The sequence below is a fragment of the Bufo gargarizans genome, chromosome 2 (genome assembly GCF_014858855.1).
Source record: "Bufo gargarizans isolate SCDJY-AF-19 chromosome 2, ASM1485885v1, whole genome shotgun sequence".
NCBI lineage: Eukaryota > Metazoa > Chordata > Amphibia > Anura > Bufonidae > Bufo > Bufo gargarizans.
This window is the reverse complement of record NC_058081.1, coordinates 32,817,109-32,842,958: the sequence shown is the minus strand read 5'-3', so window position 1 is coordinate 32,842,958 and position 25,850 is coordinate 32,817,109. Positions and strand designations below refer to the sequence as shown.

The 25,850-nt window shown below is 42.2% G+C and overlaps 1 protein-coding gene across 1 annotated transcript in view; it reads right to left on the bottom strand.

Moving 5' to 3' along the window:
- The window catches only part of LOC122927158 (venom factor-like), a 495,227-nt gene that overhangs the window by 130,418 nt on the left and 338,959 nt on the right, over nucleotides 1–25,850 (bottom strand). The window contains exons 24-26 of the mRNA XM_044278755.1: nucleotides 22,186–22,261; nucleotides 18,986–19,145; nucleotides 18,224–18,325 (exon numbers count right to left, since the gene is read on the bottom strand). Coding sequence (XP_044134690.1) covers nucleotides 18,224–18,325; nucleotides 18,986–19,145; nucleotides 22,186–22,261 — 338 coding nt within the window. The remainder of the gene's footprint in view (nucleotides 1–18,223; nucleotides 18,326–18,985; nucleotides 19,146–22,185; nucleotides 22,262–25,850) is intronic.

Below are 25,850 nucleotides of genomic sequence, written 5' to 3'. Positions count from 1 at the left end.
ATACTATATAACTGTACACACTGCATCTATTATACCTCGTACCACACATATCAGGACACTGCTGTATATACTATATGTCTGTACAGACTGCATCTATTACACCTCGTACCACACATATCAGTACACTGCTGTATATATTATATATCTGTACACACTGCATCTATTATACCTCGTACCACACATATCAGTACACTGCTGTATATACTATATGTCTGTACACACTGCATCTATTACACCTCGTACCACACATATCAGTACACTGCTGTATATACTATATATCTGTACACACTGCATCTATTACACCTCGTACCACACATATCAGTACACTGCTGTATATACTATATATCTGTACACACTGCATCTATTACACCTCGTACCACACATATCAGTACACTGCTGTATATACTATATATCTGTACACACTGCATCTATTATACCTCGTACCACACATATCAGTACACTGCTGAATATACTATATATCTGTACACACTGCATCTATTATACCTCGTACCTCACATGTCAACATGTCAATACACTGTTCTATTTTATATATATATATATATAGTGGGGCAAAAAAGTATTTAGTCAGCCACCAATTGTGCAAGTTCTCCCACTTAAAAAGATGAGAGAGACCTATAATTGTCATCATAGGTATACCTCAACTATGGGAGACATAATGAGAAAAAAAAAATCCAGAAAATCACCGTCTGATTTTTAAAGAATTTATTTACAAATTATGGTGGAAAATAAGTATTTGGTCAATAACAAAAGTTCATCTCAATACTTTGTTATTTACCCTTTGTTGGCAATGACAGAGGTCAAACGTTTTCTGTAAGTCTTCACAAGGTTTTCACACACTGTTGCTGGTATTTTGGCCCATTCCTCCAAGCAGATCTCCTCTAGGTCATTGATGTTTTGGGGCTGTCGCTGGGCAACACGGACTTTCAACTCCCTCCAAAGGTTTTCTATGGGGTTGAGATCTGGAGACTGGCTAGGCCACTCCAGGACCTTGAAATGCTTCTTACGAAGCCACTCCTTCGTTGCTCGGGTGGTGGGTTTGGGATCATTGTCATGCTGAAAAACCCAGCCACGTTTCAGCTTCAATTCCCTTGCTGATGGAAGGAGGTTTTCACTCAAAATCTCACGATACATGGCCCCATTCATTCTTTCCTTTACACGGATCAGTCGTCCTGGTCCCTTTGCAGAAAAACAGCCCCAAAGCATGATGTTTCCACCCCCATGCTTCACAGTAGGTATGGTGTTCTTTGGATGCAACTCAGCATTCTTTCTCCTCCAAACACGACGAGTTAAGTTTTTACCAAAAAGTTCTACTTTGGTTTCATCTGACCATATGACATTCTCCCAATCCTCTTCTGGATCATCCAAATGCTCTCTAGCAAACTTCAGACGGGCCCGGGCATGTACTGGCTTAAGCAGGGGGACACGTCTGGCACTGCAGGATTCGAGTCACTGGCGGCGTAGTGTGTTACTGATGGTAGCCTTTGTTACTTTGGTCCCAGCTCTCTGCAGGTCATTCACTAGGACCCCCATGTGGTTTTGAAATTTTTGCTCACCGTTCTTGTGATCATTTTGATCCCACGGGGTGAGATCTTACGTTGAGCCCCAGATCGAGGGAGACTATCAGTGGTCTTGTATGTCTTCCATTTTTTAATAATTGCTCCCACAGTTGATTTCTTCACACCAAGCTGCTTGCCTATTGCAGATTCAGTCTTCCCAGCCTGATGCAGATCTACAATTTTGTTCCTGGTGTCCTTCGACAGCTCTTTGGTCTTGGTCATAGTGGAGTTTGGAGTGTGACTGTTTGAGGATGTGAACAGATGTCTTTTATACTGATAACAAGTTCAAACAGGTGCCATTAATACAGGTAACGAGTGGAGGACAGAGGAGCATCTTAAAGAAGAAGTTACAGGTCTGTGAGAGCCAGAAATCTTGCTTGTTTGTAGGTGGCCAAATACTTATTCTACCAAGGAATTTACCAATTAATGCATTAGAAATCCTACAATGTGATTTCCTGTATTCTTTCCCCCCATTCTGTCTCTCATAGTGGAAGTGTACCTATGATGAAAATTATAGGCCTCTCTCATCTTTTTAAGTGGGAGAACTTGCACAATTGGTGGCTGACTAAATACTTTTTTGCCCCACTGTATATACAGTACAGACCAAAAGAATGCCAAGAGCGTGCAAAGCAGTAATCAAAGCAAAAGGTGGCTACTTTGAAGAACCTAGAATATGACATATTTTCAGTTGTTTCACACTTGTTTGTTATGTATATAATTCCACATGTGTTAATTCATAATTTTGATGCCTTCATAGTCATGAAAATAAAGAAAACTCTTTGAATGAGAAGGTGTGTCCAAACTTTTGGTCTGTACTGTATATATATATATATATATATATATATATATATTATAAAGCAGTGTACTGATGTGGAAGTACAAGGTATAATAGATGGAATGTGTACAGATATACGTGGTCAGTTATCTCTTATAAATATAAAAATGAATTTCTGTCTGTCTGTCTGTCTGGACGTTCTTTATGTGTGACCAAACGACTGGAACGATCTTCACCAAATTTGGAACACAGGTACATCAGGGAAGGTTTTTGACCGGCTCTGAGATATTCCCAAAAAATAACCCACATTAGCCAATACAAGCCTGCAAGTCTTCCTCTTCAAATGCCAACCGCCATAAACACAGTTTTACTTCAGTTTACATAACACCCCAGCCATTTTTCTTTACTGCTTAAAGGGGTGGGCCCTGTGGAGGTCACAGTTTTTAAAGGGGCGGGGACAGTGGAGGTCGCTGTTATTAAAGGGGCGGGCACTGTGGAGGTCACTGTTATTAAATGGCCGGACACTGTGGAGGTCACTGTTAAAGGGGTGGTCACTGTGAAAGTCACTTTTAAAGGGGCGGGCACTGTGGAGGTCACTGTTAAAAGGGCGGGCACTGTGGAGGTCACTGTTAAAGGGGCGGTCACTATTAAAGGGACAGGCAATGTGGAGGTCACTGTTAAAGGGACAGGCACTGTGGAGGTCGCTGTTAAAGGGGCAGGCAGTGCGGAGGTCAATGTAAAAGGGGCGGGCACTGTGGAGATCACTGTTAAAGGGGCTGGCACTGTAGAAGTCCCTGTTAAAGGGGCGGGCACTGTAGAAATCCGTGTTAAAGGTGCAGCCACTATGAAGGTCACTGTTAAAGGAGTGGTCAATGTTAAAGGGTTGGGCACTGTGGAGGTCATTGTTAAAGAGGCGGGAACTGTGGAGGTCACTGTTAAAGGGGCGGGCACTGTGGAGGTCACTGTTAAAGGAACAGCCACTGTGGAGGTCAATGTTAAAGGGGCGGCCACTGTTAAAGGGGCGGGCACTGTGGAGGTCACTGTCAAAGGAGCGGGCACTGTGGAGGTCATTGTTAAAGGGGCGTGTACTATAGAGGTCACTGTTATGGGAAAACTGTTGATATCTTTTTTACGACACACGGAAACATAAAATAAAATAGATGAAATATACCCGTGCGAAGCCGGGTCCTACTGCTAGTATATTATATTTATTGTATAGTTTTGTAACTGTCTGCAGTATTATATACTGTATATGAGTTAGATATGAGTAAAAATAGGGAATGGGGCACAAATGAAGAGTAAGGAGGAAGATCTCCTTTTACCACTCCATTCTAGTCTCAGTGGAAAGCTCATCCTGAAGTTCTTCTCCATGCTGTTGGGGGTTGAAGGACCTTTGATGATGCTCTGTGCAGTTCCTCTACTAGATGTACAGGACCTGTGATTATGATGATGTTGTCACCACAGGTCCTGGCAGATGCTCCTATCTAACCTGGGAACTATTCTATGTTCTCTGCAGTTAATTTACTAGATATACAGAACCTGTGATGACAATGATGTTATCACAGGTTCTGGCAAATGCTCCTGTCTAACTTAGGAACTACACCATCCTCTGTGCAGTTCCTTTACTAGATGTACAGGACCTCAACGAGATTAATATTACTTCTTCTAGAAGAAGAAAAAACAGTGTTTTCAGCTATTGAAAATTAACTGAGGGAGGCAATTGAACAAACAAAGAAGTTCAGTACGCATCCTGAGTTTAATAAAAAGGAAACTTTCCTTCAGTCATCAATTGAGAAGTATACAGCACAGCTGAAAGAAAAGAAACATAACCTGTTCGACAGGGATATCAAGGATTTCAAGGAGGGCAGGATCTTTGATTACAGTGTCAAACACTCTGACGCACTTGAACTAGATACTGAGGCATCATCGTCAGAGTGTGAGACGGATCCTGACTCCTCAGGGAAAGGAACCAGCTCCCAGAGTTCTAGAAGACCATATGGTGGTAGAGGCAGAGAGCGTGGTAGACGAGGACGTGGGGGTAAAGGTGGCAGGGGAGATTTTTTAGACAATACCCCCCGGTGCCCCAATATATGCTCAGGAGCAAAAATTAAGCTCTGTTCAGAATCGAGCATTGGTTCCTCACCTTCCTTCCTTTACCAAAAAAGACGGCCTCCAAATAATTAACCTATCTTCATGCAGTTTGACGGACACTGACATGCAGTTGTTACAAGAGGGCCTCTCATTTGTCCCCAATCAGAGATTTGACCTCTTTGGGTGGGCGAAAGACCTGCACCTCTTTGCTCACAAACTCATGATCGCCGTAAACGCGAGGAACTGGGGATCAATGAGGATGATCTCCCTGATGTGCAGCTTCTTGCGGACCTCTATACGGAGGCCCAATGTGAACCAGGAGAAGGCCCTTTTAGTAGTTGACATCTTCCGTCCAAAATAATGCCCCCCCTCAATGACAACACACCAATTGACACGTTAGTCTCCATAGTCACCAATAAATTACGTTCTTTAGAGACACAACCCTGTGGGTCAGACAACCTTGGTTGGGTAGAAAGGGAGACTCTCAGAGGGCTCCAGCAGGATGGGGATGTCATTATCAAACCCTCTGACAAGGGTGCTAATATTGTCATTCTAGGGAACAATCAATATCAAAATATGTGCCAAAAGATCCTGAGTAACAAACATACGTATCGACAACTATCCTCTGATCCCACACCATTTTTCAGACAAGATTTGTCATCCATCCTTTTAATAGCCCTGGAGACTAAACTCATTAAGAAGACCGAGTATGCATATCTCCTCCCTGAACATCCCATTATGGCTGTTTTTTATGGCCTACCGAAGGTACACAAAGGTTATGATCCTCTAAAGGGTGGACCTATTATATTTGGTATGGGTAGCCTCACTGCCAATATCAGTACATACATTGATATCATCCTTAGGCCATTTGTTACCAGTTTACCCTCATATATGAGGGACACAATGGATGTTTTGGGTCGCCTGAATGGCATCCATTGAGAGAACTACACTGGCCAGTTCGGACGTTGAGGCCCTCTACAGTTCGATTCCTCATGATCTTGGCTGTAGAGTGGTCCTCACTTTTCTACAACAGAGGGGCGAGCATTTAAGATGGCACAATGCGTTCCTAATGGAATTACTGGACATTTTGACACACAATGTGCTTTTGTTTGATGGTCAGCTCTTCCACCAGCTCAGGGGAGTCACAATGGGGAGTCCCTGTGCCCCAACTTTTGCGAATCTTTACCTGGGCTGGTGGGAGAGAAAGATTGTGTTCAGCGATTATCTGGAACACTTCACATTGTCAATCCCCCTATGGATCAGGTACATCGATGATGCATTGGTCCTGTGGGTTGGAAGCAAGATGGGCTTTCAGGAGTTTGTGAATACCCTGAACTAGAACCATCTTGGGTTATATTTTACGTTGGAAATCAGCGAGAATCAAATCTCCTTCCTGGATCTCTCAGTTACTCTAAGTACCTCTGGCCAGATTGTAACGAATATCTTCAGGAAGCCCACTGCTACCAACGGTCTCACGGTCTCCTGAGATGGGAGAGTAGGCATCCAATGGCCCTTAAACTGGGTATACCAAAAGGGCAGAACCTGAGAGTCAGGAGATATTGTTCCCAACTAGCAGATTTTAGATCTGCGGCTAAAGAACTGCAGCAGAGATTTGTTAATCGCGGCTATCTATGAAAGGAGCTTAAGCAGGCATACCAACATTCTCTTAGCACCAATAGGGATCAGTTACTAGGGAGATATTGGGTTGTTCAACCAGGAGTACTGATGGATAGGTGCAACTGCTAAAAGACTCACCCAATCAAAATTTGTAAATATGAATAAATAAATAAAAAGTAGCAGGCAACACTTACATATGGAGCACGTATTTATTATCTAAAATCAGGACAGATGTCTAAAATTAAACTGGCCGATAGCAGTAATTAAAATAAATATAAAAATAGCAGCATATGTAAGTTAAGCAATAGTATTAGTTATAAATTCAGGAGTATACATAAATAAGTAGATAGATATACTAGTAACATCAGGATTTCTATATAGCAGGAACGGAGTTAATGAGTGTTCCAATTCAAGAGAGGGATAAAACAAGTTCCAGTTCAAATTGATAATCTGGTATGATTGTTACAGCACAGAATGAATATCAAAATGTATCCAAATTCAAAGCAATATGTTGCAATATGATCGGGGTGATAGTGGTTGGTAAGTGTCTACCAGTATCAGCGCTTATGAAGATTTGATTCCATTCGCCATATAACATAGCCTCAGCAGCAAATAGTTAATGAAGGACCTGCAAATGAGGGAAATAGGATCTCAAGCCGGTATACCTCAGTGCGGCGTCCCGCGCGTTCTTCTGTATTTTTCCCGACGCTTAACTCTCCAGAAGTTTTCCCTCTGCAGTCCCGTTGATCCTGTATGTTGTCTGTATCTGTGTGCGGGCTTTCTCAGCGTCTCACGTGGAGTAGGATAGTGCTCGTGGGTATGATTCAATGGAGCACTTCAGCGTAGTCCTGACATCAGTAGTGACACTGGAATTTCCTCTTACACGTGATTCGAATATCAAGGAGCGGTGCGCTGAGTTCAATGGAATACCTGTATATGGCTATTCACAATAATGCATCCATGCACTTTATACTTATAACGTTAAGAAACAATCCAAAAGTTCTTTATCTTTAGCCTGCAAGCAAAATTCACCCCCAACTTCCTCAAACGCGTTTCGGGACCCGTAGTCCCTTCATCAGTGAGTGGGGGTAACATATTCTATGTTGGTTTATATAAGGTGCGAACATCAACTCCAAATAGATTTCACCTGATGTTTAATTAATATATGGGTGTTCTTTCAGAAACTGTGGATCTGGATTCATTTAGACTATGCAGAATATGAAAAAATATAACAATTGATCGGAGGTTGAGAGATATAGATAATATACATTGATAGATTATATATAAAATATAGTAACATTATTATTGTTGACAAAAGACACACATTTAATTTATTAACATTTTCATGTAGTAATCATGTGATTTGTATGCGGTTTCCTCTTATTCCTAATTTCTATATGGCTTTCTGTGATTTATTCATAGAAATGCATAATTAAAAATCTTCAAAGTTGTTATTAAAGATATGGTTATAAAAATATGTTGATAAAAAAATATATATATTAATAAAAAATAAAAAATAAAGTAAAAATTTTTTTTGATAAAAAACCTTTATTAAATGTTCTCTATAAATCCTCTATCCTCAAAAAAAAATTCTATAGTTTCCTTTAAAAATATATATTTTTCCTTTTATTTTCCGGATTACTCTTCCAGGAATTTCAACATTTAATAAAGGTTTTTTATCGAAAAAAAAACAAAACAAAACTTTTATTTTATTTTTTATTTTTGTTTATTTTTTATTAAAATATATATATATATATATGTATATATATATATATATATATATATATATATATATATATATACCGGTATATATATTATTTTTTTTATCAACAGATTTTTATAACTATATCTTTATTAACAACTGAATTTTTAACCACCTCAGCTCCCCTAGCTTAAACACCCTTAATGACCAGGCCACTTTTTACACTTCTGCACTACACTACTTTCACCGTTTATTGCTCGGTCATGCAACTTACCACCCAAATGAATTTTACCTCCTTTTCTTCTCACTAATAGAGCTTTCATTTGGTGGTATTTCATTGCTTCTGACATTTTGACTTTTTTTGTTGTTAATCGAAATTTAACTAAATTTTTGCAAAAAAAGTTAATTTTTCACTTTCTGTTGTAAAATTTTTCAAAAAAAAACGACATCCATACATACATTTTTCTCTAAATTTATTGTTCTACATGTCTGATAAAAAAAAAAATGTTTGGGTAAAATAAAAATGGTTTGGGTAAAAGTTATAGCGTTTACAAACTATGGTACAAAAATGTGAATTTCCGCTTTTTGAAGCAGCTCTGACTTTCTGAGCACTTGTCATGTTTCCTGAGGTTCTACAATGCCCAGACAGTAGAAAAACCCCACAAATAACCCCATTTCGGAAATTAGACACCCTAAAGTATTCGCTGATGGGCATAGTGAGTTCATAGAACTTTTTATTTTTTGTCACAAGTTAGCGGAAAATGATGACTTTTTTATATATTTTTTTCATACAAAGTCTCATATTCCACTAACTTGTGACAAAAAATAAAAACTTCCATGAACTCACTATGCCCATCACGAAATACCTTGGGGTGTCTTCTTTCCAAAATGGGGTCACTTGTGGGGTAGTTATACTGCCCTGGCATTTTAGGGGCCCTAATGTGTGGGAAGTAGTTTGAAATCAAAATGTGTAAAAAATGCCCTGTGAAATCCTAAAGGTGCTCTTTGGAATGTGGGCCCCTTTGCCCACCTAGGCTGCAAAAAAGTGTCACACATCTGGTATCGCAGTACTCAGAAGAAGTAGGGCAATGTGTTTTGGGGTGTCATTTTACATATACCCATGCTGGGTGAGAGAAATATCTCGGCAAAAGACAACTTTTCCCATTTTCTTATACAAAGTTGGCATTTGACCGAGATATTTATCTCACCCAGCATGGGTATATGTAAAATGACACCCCAAAATACATTGCCCAACTTCTCCTGAGTATGGCGATACCAGATGTGTGACACTTTTTTGCAGCCTAGGTGGGCAAAGGGGCCCACATTCCAAAGAGCACCTTTAGGATTTCACAGGGCATTTTTTACACATTTTGATTTCAAACTACTTCTCACACATTAGGGCCCCTAAAATGCCAGGGCAGTATAACTACCCCACAAGTGACCCCATTTTGGAAAGAAGACATCCCAAGGTATTTCGTGATGGGCATAGTGAGTTCATGGTGATGGGCATAAAAAGTTCATGGTGATCACCCCCCTGTCATTCACCTTGCCTACTGTGAAGCATGGCGGGGGGTCAATCATGCTTTGGGGCTGTTTTGCTTCTACAGGTACAGGGAAGCTTCAGCATGTGCAAGGTACCATGAATTCTCTTCAGTACCAGGAGATATTGGATGAAAATGTGATGCAGTCCGTCACAAACCTGAGGCTTGGGAGACGTTGGATCTTTCAACAGGACAATAATCCCAAGCATACCTCCAAGTCCACTAGAGCATAGTTGCAGATTAGTGGCCATCGCAGTCACCAGACTTAAATCCGATTGAGAACCTCTGGTGGGACTTAAAGAAAGCAGTTGCAGCGCGAAAGCCTAAGAATGTGACTGAACTGGAGGCTTTTGCCCATGAAGAATGGGCGAAGATACCCGTAGATCGGTGCAAGACCCTTGTGTCAAGCTATGCTTCACGTTTAAAAGCTGTTATAACTGGAAAAGGATGTTGTACTAAGTACTATGATTGAATGTCACTTGGGGGTTGAATAAAACTGATAATGATGTGAGCACAGAAAAGACATTTGTGGTTATTTCATTATAAATGTTATGTTATATTTGTCTGACTTACAAGATGACTGAAATGATCAAAATCAATGTCAAACTGGCCAAAACACTCAATTTCAGTGGGGGTTGAATAATTTTGAACACAACTGTATATCTCTCAACCTCCGATCAATTATTATATTTTATATTCTGCATAGTCTAAATGAATCCAGATCCACCGTTTCTGAAAGAACACCCATATATTAATTAAACATCAGGTGAAATCTATTTGGACATTTGGAGTTGATGTTCGCACCTTATATAAACCAACATAGAATATGTTACCCCCACTCACTGATGAAGGGACTACGGGTCCCGAAACGCATTTGAGGAAGTTGGGGTGAATTTTGCTTGCAGGCTAAAGGTAAAGAAGTTTTGGATTGTTTGTTAACGTTATAAGTATAAAGTGCATGGATGCATTAATGTGAATAGCCATATACAGGTATTCCATTGAACTCAGCGCACCGCTCCTTGATATTCGAATCACGTGTAAGAGGAAATTCCAGTGTCACTGCTGACGTCAGGACTACGCTGAAGAGCTCCATTGAATCGAAACCACGAGCACTATCCTACTCCATGTGAGACGCCGAGAAAGCCTGCACACAGATACAGACAACATACAGGTTCAACGGGACTGCAGAAGGAAAACTTCTGGAGAGGTAAGCGCGGGGAAAAAATACAGAAGAACGTGCGGGACGCCGCACTGAGGGATCAGTTACTGTCTCCTTAAACCAGAGAGAATGGGGACGAGTTTGCGAGAATTATTGGCACATATGACAGGTCCCATGTAGAGGTACGCCAGATCCTGGCAGACAACTGGGATAGTTTAAAATCAGACCATGATATTGGGTTACTACTTCCACCCAAACCGGCGATTACCTATCGCCAGAGTTATAACTTACGGGATTCCCTCATATCATAGCCCAAGACCTCAGTCCTGGCTACGCAATACTCTCACTGGTACTTTTCTTTGTGAGTCATGTAAGTTTGGAAAATATATCAACAAGAGTAAATCGTTCACTGGAAGTACATCTAACAAAACTTACTACATCAGATTGTTCATCAACTGCAAATCAGCAGGGGTGAAATATTTTCTGACGTGCATCTGTGGCGTTAAATACATCGGTAAAATGATACGCGAATTTAGGCGGCGCATTGGGGAACATATCTCTGATATCACCAAATTTCAGGGCATTGAATTGATAAAGATCTCACATAGAAACATAGAATGTGTCGGCAGATAAGAACCATTTGGCCCATCTAGTCTACCCAATATATCTGAATCCTATGAATAGCCCCGGCCCTATCTTATATGAAGGATGGCCTTATGCCTATCCCATGCATGCTTAACCCCTTAAGGACTCAGCCCTATTTCACCTTAAGAACTTGGCCATTTTTTGCAAATCTGACTCACTTTAAGTGCTGATAACTTTAAAACGCTTTGACTTATCCAGGCCATTCTGAGATTGTTTTTTCGTCACATATTGTACTTCATGACACTGGTAAAATTAAGACTGTGGCTCTGATGTAGCCCAGCACTGGATACTGTGCCTTTACATAGTGGCGCAATATACAGTAGTCGCCACTTACTTGCCTCATGTGATTTATACCCCTGTTCTTTTGGGTCTATATCAATTAGAGGACTGTGGTCACCGGACTGGTATTCAAATTAATGGTGTTTAGCGCTACACTATTGCTACACCCATCCAGTCTGTGTGAGGCACACGTTTCCTCCATTTGACCCTTCAGTCAGCCTAATTCACACCATGTTTTTAGGTCATACACCATTTTTGTATGTTTTTAGCATATATTATTAATACAACTTTATTATTTTGATTTTTCAACATCCTTTAAATTATTTGCTTCTTGTACCAATACTCTGGACATGTACACTTCCACCACTGAATATTTATTTTAGTTTTTCTGCATTCACTAAGTGGGCCCTAAGACATGTGTGATACCCTAGTAAAGAATAGCACCAGTGTAGAAATACAATTGCTTAATGCATATACATGTAAATGAACATCAGCATAGACACCAGGGCAGGATATATACAGCCCCGATCCTCAGCACATGTTTATCCACAGTGTCAGACTCAGTGGTGATATTGTTATTATCCTGCTGTGACTTAAAGGCAGAGTGATCCACCCAGTCCTCAATAATAATCTGCCACTTATCAGCAGCAAAGGAATACTGTGGCCTATTGGCCTACTACTACTACTATTAGCTAGTTGACTGGTACCGCCACTGCAGATTTCACTACTACCCTCAATCAGGTGACCTCTACTCTTCTGTTTACCAAATATTGATGACTTGTGTCAGAAGCATCAGCATTCGGACTCCCAGGAGGAGAAGGTTCAGGTGGAGGCAGGGGACCCCATGCATAGCTGTGGTGGTGGTAGTAGTAGAAGTAGTGGCACTTGTAGCCATGGTGATGGCGGTAGGGGCAGTGGCAATGACAGTGGTACTCAGGACAAATACAGAGAAGGGAACCGGGAGGGGCCAAGGAGCCCATGATGGTATATCACAATATGATTAAAGTGGATGAGAGTGTGAGGACTATGTTGATGATTATGTGTTGGGCAAGACCTGTTTGCTGAGGAGGAGAGGACATATGATGAGGAGGTAACATCAGAGGAAGAGGATGGTGGCTGTGGCAGCAATAAAAAGCAGATGCAACATAATGACAAAACCTCCAAAATCGGGCAGGGCCAGATCTGCTTCTATTGTGGTGATCTCAGTAACAGGTGATGCCGCTGATACTCTGGGCATGGGCTTAAAACATGCCAGACCTAAGCCAAGCTCAGCTGCAGCTAGTTCTGTGCAAGTACCTCCCATCTGTCAGTTTTTCTCCACAAGGCCGACACAAAAAGCCACTGCCATGTGCAATATCTGCTGGATTAAAATTAGCCTTGGGCACTTAAATACAAACATTGGTACTAGTGCTCTATTGCAGCACATGAGGCATTATCACCAGATCCTGTGGGAAAAATCCTGTGGCCAGCATTCCGAATCGGTACAAGTCTGTCCTTCTTCTCCTGGTCTTTGTGGCAGCCAGGCTCCATCCCCAAACAGCGCAGTGTACTTGTCATCATCATCATCAGCTGCTTCTTCTGCTCCATTGTGAGACTTACATGACCCACTATGTAGCTGTCATGTACACAACAGCCCTGTCACTTGACACTGGTGCAAATCTCAGGAGGTTGATTCACTCCACTCACTCAATTTTGTACTCATCTTCACTCAGGCCATAAATTAAGGACAAATCACACCCCCAACACAGTCTTTGCACCCCAAATATAGGCTGCCAACACCTATTGCATTAAAGACGGGCTAATAGGCACCCCGACAACGCCCACTCACAAGCAGGCACACGAGAACATACGCCACACACACCAGATACAAGACTCTCCCTGCTCACAAGCAGATACAAAATAATACAATCCAAACTTATACTCAGTAGAGAAGTCTGGATTCCTTTTAGGCTTTAAAGGCTATGGACACATTTGGGCCAATTATTTTATTTTACTGCCTTTTACTCATTTTGGGCTACAAATCATTTTTTCTGTTGGTCTTTATTAGAAATGTTCAGCTGTTTCTGAGAAACAAGGTTTAAAAATCAGTCTGTTTGCAAGCTGTCACTTCGTGTTTTCTTTAAATCCCTTCAGAGGTACATATGAGCCATCAGATGATTGGATTCAAAGAAAACCCAAAGTGACACCTTGCAAACAGATTGATTCTTAACTCTCTATTATCAGTTCCAAAGGCAAAGTTAATTTGCCCCTAGATTCTAGTCCATAAGGTTATCATAAGATTCTGTTCCAAAATTATACAGGGGGACTGGGGGACATATGACACACTCACATTATAGAGAATATATGCTACTAGATAAAGTAGGTGAGGGCCTCGATGATCATATTCCTAATTCTGCTAAGGTTAATATTATACAATGGGGTATTATACAATGGGTAGATAAAATAACACAATATATTAATAATCAATAATAGATGCTACAAGGTAGGCCATCTGTTTACCCCAGTCGTCATAAAAAAACTATTTGCAACCAGCAATTAGCTTGTGTGCAAGCTGAACTCCCACTAAGTTGCTGGCAGTGCAGTTGCTGCAGTAACACTTAGTTGTGGTAAATGTGGAGCGCTTCTGTACCTTCTCCAAAACTGAATTCAGCAGGCATTGCTAGCTCTCTCCAGCTATAAGTAAAATTCACCTTGTCATCTTTTAAATATCATGCATTTCCTTTTCCACATCACTCTGTAATGCTGCTGCTCCCAAAAAGGCCCAATTTTCCAAATTGTTTTCATAACAAGCCACTGTTTGTTCTGACATTAACATATGTGTGTATAAGCAGGGGAGACATCTACCCCCGTTAAGGCATATTTTTTGGACGCTTGGTCCCAACAAGCCACAGTTTTTTTCCATAACACCATGTGTCTGACTGCTGAAAGGGACAATTTTGGAATGTTTCTAATAATAAAAAGCATAACACACGTATGACGAAGGAGTGTGTTTTCCCCAGAGCTATGTATGTTACTGTCACTGTGACTTTATTTGCTATTGCTATTATTGTGTTAAGGAGCTTAAAAGGTAAAAGAAGGAGCAAAAATGTAAAAGTAAATAAATAAAAAAAGATCAACAAGAGAGGAAACATCCTAGGAGAGCTCGGAGTTTTATATATTAATTTTCAGGCCAATTAGAGCACCTCCGATTCATGTAGAAGATTGACAAAAATAAATGGTAGAATACTACTACTAGAAATGAGAAAATCGAAGCTGACGAAGTGGAATTCGTTACAAATTTCAGGAAAAATTTGATTTGCACCGAATGCGAATTTTCTTGCGCTTTGTAGTAACAAATCACATTTTTCCTAAAATGGCGGCTGCACGGCACGTGTGAGGATATGGAGAAACGAAGTCTGGGAAGGCGGGATCACCCATACTGACATGCATGCAGCCAATCAGCAGCCAGCCAGCCCTGTGATGTCACAGCCATATAAATACGACAGCCTACTTAGATTCTGTCACTCACCAGCATACTTAGTGCAGGGAGAGATGTGAGCAGGCGCTAGGGACAGTGATAGAAAAATCGTAATTGTGCTAAAAAAAATGAATTACCAGTGCAGGAAAAGATTATTCAAGGTGTAGGAAAAGGATAGGGAGGAATCATTCCACAGCATTTCTGTTGAACAGGGTTCAATCGGGGAGGTGACAGGACCATCCGATTACACCTGGCAGCACAGACTGGTGATACAAATTGCCGTTATACAGCTCTGTAATTCCAGCAAACCGTTCTTATTAGTGTGCAAGTGCTGATTCATACAGGCATTAACAGGGTTTATTACAAGGAAATATTTATATCTTTTATTTGCCCTTGTGCGGTGAAGATATATGTTCTAAAGCATTTTTTGGCTTGTATTAGTGGTAAAAAGGGGCTTATTAGCCACTGTGTGGTGAAGTGCGAAAATGACAGCCCTTTTTGTCATGTATTAGTGGCAAAAGTAAAATATATTTGCCGGTCAGCGGTGCAGTTTGCCGTGTATAACTGGCAAAATACAAATACATTTGCCGTTCATGGTTGTACTTCTCTGTTGAAAAGCCTTTTGTAAATCACTGAAAAAAGGTGCACCACAACAATATGGGACTGACCATACTGGCTGGACTCTCACTTTAATGTTAAAAGCTGAGACTTTAGCCAATATCTTCCAGTCAGGAACATATCGGAGCCCTGCGCAACCCGTCAAGGTATCTCAGTGTGGCGTGGGTCCTACCGCTAAACTACCTATCGTGTGGACCGACTCACAGCCAAGCTCCTACAAACCTCCATAGTAAGATCCCTAATACAACGGGAGGGAGGAGGAGGCTGCGAGCCCGACCTATAACAGGCCATGTGACACAGGCTACCATGTCCACCAGAATGTTACCAATGACAAGCATAAGCACATTTAATACATGTAAAGAAAAATCACTGAATAAAGTGGCTTAAATGGGAGGAAATGCTCAACCTCAAACATGGCAGCGTGTTTATAACCGGGGTAGAGATTCCTCCGCAAATTATCCGTTGCTAACAGCAATTCCCAGCAAAAATGCATACAATGGAGGATGCGGCAGCGGACCACATGCACCACAACGGCATCCTACACAAGATGAAATAATAACATCAGCGTGAGGGTCTACCCAGTATGGTCAGTAGCATATTATTGTGGTGCGCCTTTTTTCAGTGATTTATGCATTTTTATATTTTCATCCACACATTATTTCATCTTGTGTAGGATGTTTTTGTGGTGCATGTGGTCCGCCGCAGGCATCCTCCATTGTATGCATTTTTGCTGGGGATCGCCATTAGCAACGGGCCACAAGTGCAGGATTTGCTCCCCTGTTAATATATGCACAAGGGCATATGGGTCTGAGCCCTTCCTACCTGTTTAACACCAGGCCATTTTTTTCATTTGTCCGCTTATTGTAATTTGGTAGCCAAAAGCAGGAGTGGGTACAAAACACAGAAGACATGCAAATATTCTGTTCACAAGTCATCTCTGTTTGGATCCACTCCTGTATTTTTGGGCTATAGCTATACTGATGGATTACTGACCAAATGCTCGTCGAGTGAAGGCGGATGCTCCACAGACTGGATCCGTTTTTTGGGGGTTATTGTTCTAACAGATCAGAGGAAGGGCAAAATAATCAGTGACAACCACATAAACTTACTGCTGACACCCTCTCCACTCTGTCGGGGGGCTCTACTTGTATAAGTGTTTAATAGAACAGGTTCTGTAGACATCTATGTGGAATCAGCTGATGACAATGCAAAAGGAGTGCGCTTCTTCTTAGCGCTAACATCGACCTGTAAGACTGAGGTCATACTTGAGTTATGTGGTCAGTTTTGGCCCCGTAACTGCCCAAATAATTGAAGTCTGCAGTGATTCTAAGAGTGACACCTGTCATCTGCATGTCATACTGACTCACAGTATTGTTTTACTACCACAGCGGACTCCCTATGCGTATTGGCCAGCACCTCAAGGCAAGTGATTCTCAGTAAATGTTAAAAGTTATTTATTCAAACGGACTCCTCTTAATTTTACCACCTCATTTGCATCTGTGCTGGCGTCACAACATCTGGGACCCTGTGTTCTCTGTACTTTAAACCCTTACCATCAAGGGCACCTCAACCAACATCTGGCAGGAGATCCCTCAACATCAGAGTGTTCCCCGAAGGAATCCAGTGCCTTCCTTCTCATCACTGCACGTCAGCCCAGAGAGCTGCAGAAACGTGAGTACCAACTACTAGACCCATCAAGCCGCCACACTCATACATTGCCCCTGTGGTCCCAGTCGCTGCATGTCCAGCTACCAGTTCCTCTGACAATTATGTGTACCACTTCTAGCTCCTGTTGGTAACCTAAGAGTTAATACTCTCTGCCGGACTCCTGCAATGACACTCACCAATGAATCTCTTTGGGGGGGGAAGGGGAGCAGTGACTTGGCTTTAGGCATGCCGTCTTTCCCCTGATTTGCTGGTGCACGGTGGGTCTGGGTCATGGGTGGGGCTTTACCCCATATAAGGATTCCATTTCGGCGTCTGCTTCATGACCGCAATAGATCCGGACCCGCTACCTCTATACACTGCAGTGGCAAGCATGATGTAGTTCCTGTAAATGATTAATGCTTATGCTACCTGTGCGCATAGGGCTCCTGAGGACACATGGTTCAGATGTAGAAACATGTTGAGCCTTGGCAATAAGTTACAGTTAATAGTGGTGCAGGTTGTGCGTCCCCTCTGTCTGCCTGCACTCTTTGAGCAGCCTTATGCCGCTTGACTAATAGCACCCCAAAGAACACAGCTTTAAATGTGGATGAGTGGTGCTATGCGCCTTATTTATTAAGTGTGGGACTGGGAAATTATTATATTTTTCCTTTATCATCCCCAATTTAGGACTGGATGCGGTGACCACAATAAAACCCACAATAAGGGGATTCAGTTTCCAATCCGACATACATCAGTTCCACTATTAATTATTGGACCTTAGCGAGTGCAACTGACCCATTTTAATGTTTCCATACCCAATAAAGTTTTTGGGGGTTTTATTTTAGCGTCTATACTCTAGCTGTGAGATTGATTTTCTAAGTGACTCAGAGTCAATATCTTTGTCTGTGAGATCCTTTCTAAGCATTGGCATAAAAAACAACAAAAGTCTAAATAAATTCCCCTCCATGATGTAAGCTATTAAAAGACCATGGTGCAGATGACTATATAATTCATGTTATATTATCTCTACTGCAAGTCACAGAAGGTAGGATTGTAATAGTGTACAGAGGGTGACACATTGTGGGCAATGTCTTTAATGGAATAAAGGAACTTACGTTAATTTGGTCATTACAGGTTTCTTCGCTTGTCACCAAGGCGATGAGGACGAAAGCTGTAAGACGAGAATCCAGCTCGACAGCACCTTTTGTTACACCACCCTATGTAAAGCAAAAAATACACCTCAAAATACTGATACAAAAACATTCACAATCCCAGCAGTAGACGTATAATAAACAATAATATATAAGATTGTGAAACTGTGTCTAGCCTGTGTCTTTTACCCCAACCAGCCCTATATCTTTAAAAATGCACCCGATGTCTGCACTGATGCTCTGCCTCCCCTTAAGAGACAAAGATCTGCAGCTGCATCTCCCTCCTCCCTGTCCACTTTACTTCATTAGGCCATGTTCACCTTTTGGGGATTCTTTTTGAGTTTAGGCACATATTCTGCATCTAAATTGTTAAAGTACCAGCTGACTTGCTGCTTGTAATATATGTGAGTGAGGTCTCTTGACCCAGGTGACATGATGAGGAAAATATCCGTGTGAAACAATAAGCAGGTGGATAATCTAAGAAGTGTCTAACAAGGTTTCCAAACAGGCGGTGAAGTGGTAATATAAGAATGAGAAGTGCCATATAATAGCCATAATAACTATATTGTATACTCCACAGTGGTTGTGTTAGTCCCAAGGTGTCATCCTTTCTGATTAACCATGTCACGGATTCATGGGGTTTGAGAAGTAAGAAAATCATATTGCCATACCCTCTAATTAAAATATTGCAGTTTGCATTTGTTTTTGTGAGGTTTCTTTACATACCACCATTTCCTGGTTATAGACATGAAAATCCTCTCTGAATTTCCCATCTGGATTTTGTTTATTTGAAATGAGCCACTTCACTGGATCACATATCGCATTCTTTTCAATATCGACCAGACGTGAAGCCAAGGAAAATACTTTGACTACATAAGCAGTGAGCCTGAAAATAAATAAGTATGGTATGAACATAGAAAAATACAATTGTAATGGGCAAAATATGAGTTCTACTAAGCAGAGGTGGAGCTTAACATGCATCTGGAGGGGCTTCAACTAGCAGAGGAGCCACAGTGTGAGGAGCAAATACTAGACATATTCTACAAAGGAAATGGGGAACAATATAGACAAGGTGTGGTCAATTACATAGCCAGAAGTATTGCGACTATACATGTACTGTACAGTGGCATGCAAAAGTTTGGGCATTCCGGGTCAAAATTACTTTTGGTGCTGAATTTTGTGGTGAGGACATAGTAGAACAATGTACCACACAACTCCAGAGCTAAATCTTCTTGAAGGTCTTTTGCAGTCAAACAGAGGTTCTGATTTGCCTTTCTAGCAATCATATGAGCAGCTGTCTCTGAAATTTTTCTTGGTCTTCAAGACCTTCTCTTGACCTCCACTGTTTATGTTACCTGCTCTTTCTTAACTACATTTCAAACTTATGAAATGGCAACCTGAAAACGCTTTGTGGGCCTCAACCATTTAAATTTTCAGATTGTTAGGCAGCTGCCTCGAATAACCCTTGGCTGCTGTTTTTTGGGACAAGGCTACAGGAGTCTAAAACTTTTTAATTTGCATCACCTGGCCTTCCCTAACGATGATTGGACAAGCCTTAACCCTAACAACCTATTTAAGGTCTGAAACCTCGGTCAACATTATCTAAATACTAGGGGCGTAGCTAAAGGCTCATGGGCCCTGGTGCAAGAGTTCATTTTGATTTCTTTTAGCCATCTTTTCTCACTGCAAAGTTTAATAGATATTTTATTTTCCTTCTTTTACATCATCCTCCCACCTTCTTAACACCCTATCCTGCCACCCTCAATACTGTGCCCACTGTGTTCCCCAGTACTATACTGCAGAAACAACCCCCCTGAAAATACTAGTACCACACAGATAGTGCTTCCTTCAACAATTATTGGCGCACAGTGCCCTAAAAGATAACTGCACCCATCAAATAGTGTCCAACACTAATAGTGTAACCATAATGTCCTACAAAAATAATTGTGCTAAGCTGATACTGTGCCATGTGCCCCCACAGTAATAGTTCCCCATATCTCCCCAGTACTTATACTTCTCATTATAATGTTTGCCAGTAGAAAATTACCCCCTAGTGTGTGCAAGTACAAAAACGACCCTCTTATAATGTGCATCAGTGCAAATAACTCCTTATAATGTGCATCAGTGCAAATACCTCCTTATAATGTGTGTCAATGCAAATACCCCCTTGTGTGCCAGTACAAAATATACCCCCTTATATTGTGTGCCAGTACAAAAAATGCCCCCTTACCTTTCAGATCAGACCCCCACCATCTCAGACCTCTGATCAAACCCCCTTTAGACCTCTATGTCAGACCCCTTATCAGACCCCAGTTTCAGATCTCAGATCAGACCCCCATTAGACTTCCATGTCATAAACCCCCTTAGCAGACCTCCGATTAGACCCCCAATAGACCTCCATGTCAGACCTCCCCACTCCAGACCTCAGATCAGACCCCCATTTGACTTCTCAGACCCCCATATTAGACCTCAGATCAGACCCCCATTAAACCTCCATGTCAGACTCCCCAATATCAGACCTTAGATCAGACCACCAAGAGACCTCCAGACCCCCCATATCAGACCTCAGACCAGACCCCCATTAGACTTATCAGACCCCTATTAGACCTCTATGTCAGTCCCCCCCATATTAGACCTCCGATCAGACCCCCATTTGACCACCAGACTCCCCAATATCAGACCTCAGAGCAAGCCCTTAGTAGACCTCTCAGACCCCCATTAGACCTCATAGACTCCCATTAGACCTCAAATCAGATTTAAAATAAATAGATTAACTTACCTCTCCTGCTCGGCCACCACTGTGTAGTTCAGGCAGTCTCTTTGGCTCTCTTCTCTACTCGGGGCCTGTGCTGCACAGTCACCTGACTGCCTGCAGTGTCAGGTCATAGTGTGCTCTGTATGTCCTGTTGCTGTAGGCAGCCAGGACACAGCAGCATGAAGAAGAGCAAGCAGGGAAAGGTGAGTACAGTGCTCACAGTTCTTCAATCTCCTGCCTCCTGTAAACTAGTGAGTGCTTCCATAATGGAAGCACTCACTAGTATTCCCTTTATAAATGCACTTTGTCTTATGGCAAGAGGGGCCCGAGTTGCAACTGTGACCACTGGGACCACTATAGCTACTCCACTGCTGACCGCTCAAATCTCCTTAGGTTCTGATACTTTTGCAAGGTACTAATTTCCTTTTTTCACTCTAAAATTGTACAAAACGAAATACACCAAAATAATTGCTTTATATGTTGAATACGTTTTTTTTTCATCTTTAATTTTATGCCTTTTAGAGATCATTTCATCTTCAACATGCTTAACTGTTCACAGTAACAGACATTTTGAACAGGGGTGCCCAAACTTTTGCATGTCACTGTAACACATAAGGAATACATTGTAAATAAGCTAGAAAGGAATCCCACCCTTGTTAAATGAACCATCCATAATTTTTGGCAAGGAATGGGCTCCGTCTTACATTACAGCTTCTGGCTTTGTTGGTGTTAAAGACTTAAAAGGGAAGGCTCACTTTAACATCTTCGGACTTTCCTCTCATGTCTTTGGTCAGGGTGTGTCAAGAGTTCCCAGCTACTGAGCTGAGCTGTCCCTTTCATTTTCTGACTTGGAGACCTTTGAATATCCAAGTCAGTAGTTATCATATCTCTTTCACTGCAATGGATGACTTATGCTCAAGAAGAGCATTAAATTCCCATTGCAGTAAATTAAGAAAAATACATCTCAGTCAGAAGACAAGGAGGGGCAGGGCACTTTGGTTGTGTCAATCAATAAAGAGGTCACAGGGCATGGACATCTAATGAAAACATCTTGTCAGATGTCTAAGAAAATGTAGTGTCTGTTATTTTGGTTGACCACCAGTGTTTACAGTGAAACATACTTCATATTGTAAAAGACAAAAAAAAAAGAAATGGTGAATCTGTACAATACCATGTGCTAGAAGGTGTATTGGCCCAGGCACCATATGAACCATCTGCTTTCACGTATGTCAATTGTCTAGCAACACCTGTCAATAAAGAACATACAGTATGTCAAAGTACATCTCAAACCAGGAGCTCCGCTGTGTCCAGATGCTCTGATGGGACTGAACATGCCGGTCATGAACATCTGGGACATCCTTAGGATCACTATACAGCTATATAACTTCCACATGCACAAACCAGTATAAGGGCTTACTTATGTTTTTTATAAATGCATCTAGAGGAGAATGACCCTCTAATAATGCAATGGAGCTGGCCATGTTTTCTCTCAAAGGATCTTCTGTTTACCTTCATACAGATGTGTCCTCTCTTACCTGATCTCCAAACTGGCAGTGGTGTCAATTTTGTCCTGACAGCAAAACAACATCATATCGTAAGACTGTAACTAAACTCTAAAAAGCTGTAATACATATCACAACCACTGGGCGGTAAATGCTCCACATTTAGCTTATTGCTTAACCCCTTTAGGGACGCATGACGTACCGGTACGTCATGGCTTTAAAATGCGATTGCGGCGCCGCGGGGAATAATCGGAACAGGATGCCGGCTAAAATCCTTCAGCCGGCATCCTGTCACAACGCCAGGGGGGTCATGTGACCCCCCTGTATCGGCGATCGCAGAAAACTGCAGGTCAATTCAGACCTGCGGTTTGCTGCGTTTCCGGTCAATTTGGGTCAAACCGGAAAAAGACTGCCATCGGTGGCATGATTGCACACCACCAATCGCAGTACGAAGATTTGGAGAGGTGGTGCTGGCCATGGTGCTAATGCCTGCTGTCCAGGGTGTTGATTGGTGTAGGAGAGAAAGGGACGAGATTCAAACTTACTGCGCTCCTCTCTCCCCTCCTCTTCCAGCACTCTGCAGCACTGTCCTCACCACGCTCCTGAGATCCCCCAATCGGCACCCATCACCCTCCTGCACCCATCACCCTCCAGGTAGGTTAGGGTCAGTGAGGGAGAGGCACCGTTAGGCAGGGATAGAAGGGAAAAGTTAGTTAGAGAAAACAAAAAAACAAAAAAACAAACTTTATCTAAACATATTGTTTTTTTTGCTTTGAGACCCTAGACCCCCCTGCCACTTGCCCCCCCCCCTCCCCCGGCAATCCAGGAATCCAGATTCCCACAGTGGGGTTTACTGAAATTGACTTTTTTAGTTTTTCTTTCAGTAACCCATTTATGAATCTGATGGTGGAGCAGACGAACCTGTACGCCCAACAGTTCGTTGCTCAGCACCCGGGCTCATTTTTGGCTAGACCTGGTGGCTGGACGCCGGTCAGTGCAGCCGAGATGAGGACATTTTGGGGCCTCGTGCTGCACATAGGTCTAGTGAAAAAGCCCAGTGTCAGGCAATACTGGAGTGGGGACGTCCTCTACCAGACCCCACTCTACAGTATGGTCATGACACGTCCCCGGTTTGAGGCCATCCAGAAATGTCTGCATTATTCAGATAATGCAGCATGTCCCCCCCCCCCCCGAGGTGATCCTGCCCATGACTGTCTGTATAAGATACGGCCGGTCATTGATCACTTCGGGGCCAAATTTGAGCTGGCCTACGTGATGAGACTCTCGTTGCGTTCAAGGGGAGACTCAGTTTCCACCAATACATTCCCACTAAGCGGGCGAAGCTGTACAAAATTTGTGAGAGTACCTCAGGGTACACTTACAAATTTCGTGTGTACGAGGGGCGAGATTCCCGTATTCAACCCCCAGAATGTCTTCCCACTCCGGGTGTTAGCGGGAAATTCGTGTGGGACCTTATGTACCCACTGCTAGATAAGGGTTACCACCTTTACGTGGATAACTTTTATACTAGCATTCCCTTGTTCAGGTCCCTTGCCGCCAGATCCACGTTCGCTTGTGGGACCGTGCGGAAAAATCAGCGCGGCCTCCCTGCCCACCCCCTCCAGGTACCTTTCCCTAGGGGCGAGATCTGTGCCCTTACTAGTGGAAACCTGTTGCTGCCAGATATAAGGACAAGAGGGATGTCTTTGTACTGTCCACAATCCACGGTAATAGCACCACCCCGTCTCTGTGCAAGTTACCGCGGCAACGGTCCTCAAGCCCGATTGTATCGTCGACTACAATCGGTATATGGGAGGAGTTGATCTCTCTGATCAAGTCCTCAAGCCATATAATGCCATGCGCAAAACCCGGGCATGGTACAAAAAAGTTGCGGTCTACTTGGTGCAGGTTGGCATGTACAACTCTTTTGTAGTATCCCGAAGCGCTGGCAGCACAGGGACATTCCTCCAATTCTATGAGGCAGTCCTCAAAGACCAGATTTTTTCAGACCGGGAAAGAGCAGGCCCGTGTACCTAGGGAATTGGAGGCGCCCGGATCGTCCCTGGCCAACATTTTCCAGGTGTGGTCCCCCATACTGGAAAGAAGGGACGAACCCAAAAAAGATGCAGAGTGTGTCACAAGAGGGGGATACGGAAGGACACCACCACTCAATGTGACACTTGCCCCGATCATCTGGGCCTCTGCGTCATCGATTGCTTCAGGGAGTATCACACTTCCATAGAGTACTACATTTTTATAATCCCCAACAGTCCCCTAGAGAACATAAAAAACTATGGCTCTCAGACTTTTCTAGACACGGAAACAATTTTTTTTCCCAAAAAATATTAGTTTTAGTGCAGGCATCCTCAATCTGCGGCCCTCCAGATGTTGTAAAACTATAACTCCCAGCATGCCCAGACAACCTACAGCCATCAGCATGGCATGGTGGGAATTGTAGTTTTACAACATCTGGAGGGCCGCAGTTTGAGGATGCCTGCTTAGTGTCTCCAAAGTCTGAAAGCAATCGCTGCGTCCGTAAAAATCTTCTCTATAAAAATAACATTTAACCCAACCCCCCCGGATGAACAGCGTTTAAAAAAAAAAAAAAAAAAAGGGTAAAAAAAAAAAAAACATTTTTGGTCACCTAACATCACAAAAAGTGTAATAGCGAGCGATCAAAATGTCATATGCACCCCCAATTAGTGCCAATAAAACCGCCATCTCATCCCGCAAAAAATGAGCCCCTAGATTAGATAGTCGCCCAACAAAAAAAAAAAAACTGTAGCTCCCAGGCTATGGAGATACTAAAATCATTTTTTTGGGTTCCTAAAATGATAATATAGTGTAAAATCTAAATACATTAAAAAATGTAGACATATTGGGTATCGCTGCGTCCGTAAGAATCTGCCCTATAAAAATAACATTTGACCAAACCCCTCGGATGAACAGCGTTAAAAATATAAAATAAAAACAGTGCCAAAACACCAATTTTTTGGCAAAATTTCCATTTGAATCCTTTTTTTCCAGTAATAAAGCAAGGGTTAACAGCCAAACAAAACTAAATGTTTATTGCCGTGATTCTGTAGTTTGCAGAAACACCCCATATGTGGTCGTAAATGGCTATATAGCCACACGGCAGGGCATAGAACGAAGGGAACGCTATATGGTTTCTGGGAGGCAGATTTTGATGGACTGTTTTTTTTTTACACCATGTCCCATTAGAAGCCCCCCCTGATGTAGCCTAGACTAGAAACTCCAAAAATGTGACCCCATCTAAGAAACTACACCCCTCAAGGTATTCAATAGTTACTTTACAAACTTTGTTAACCCTTTA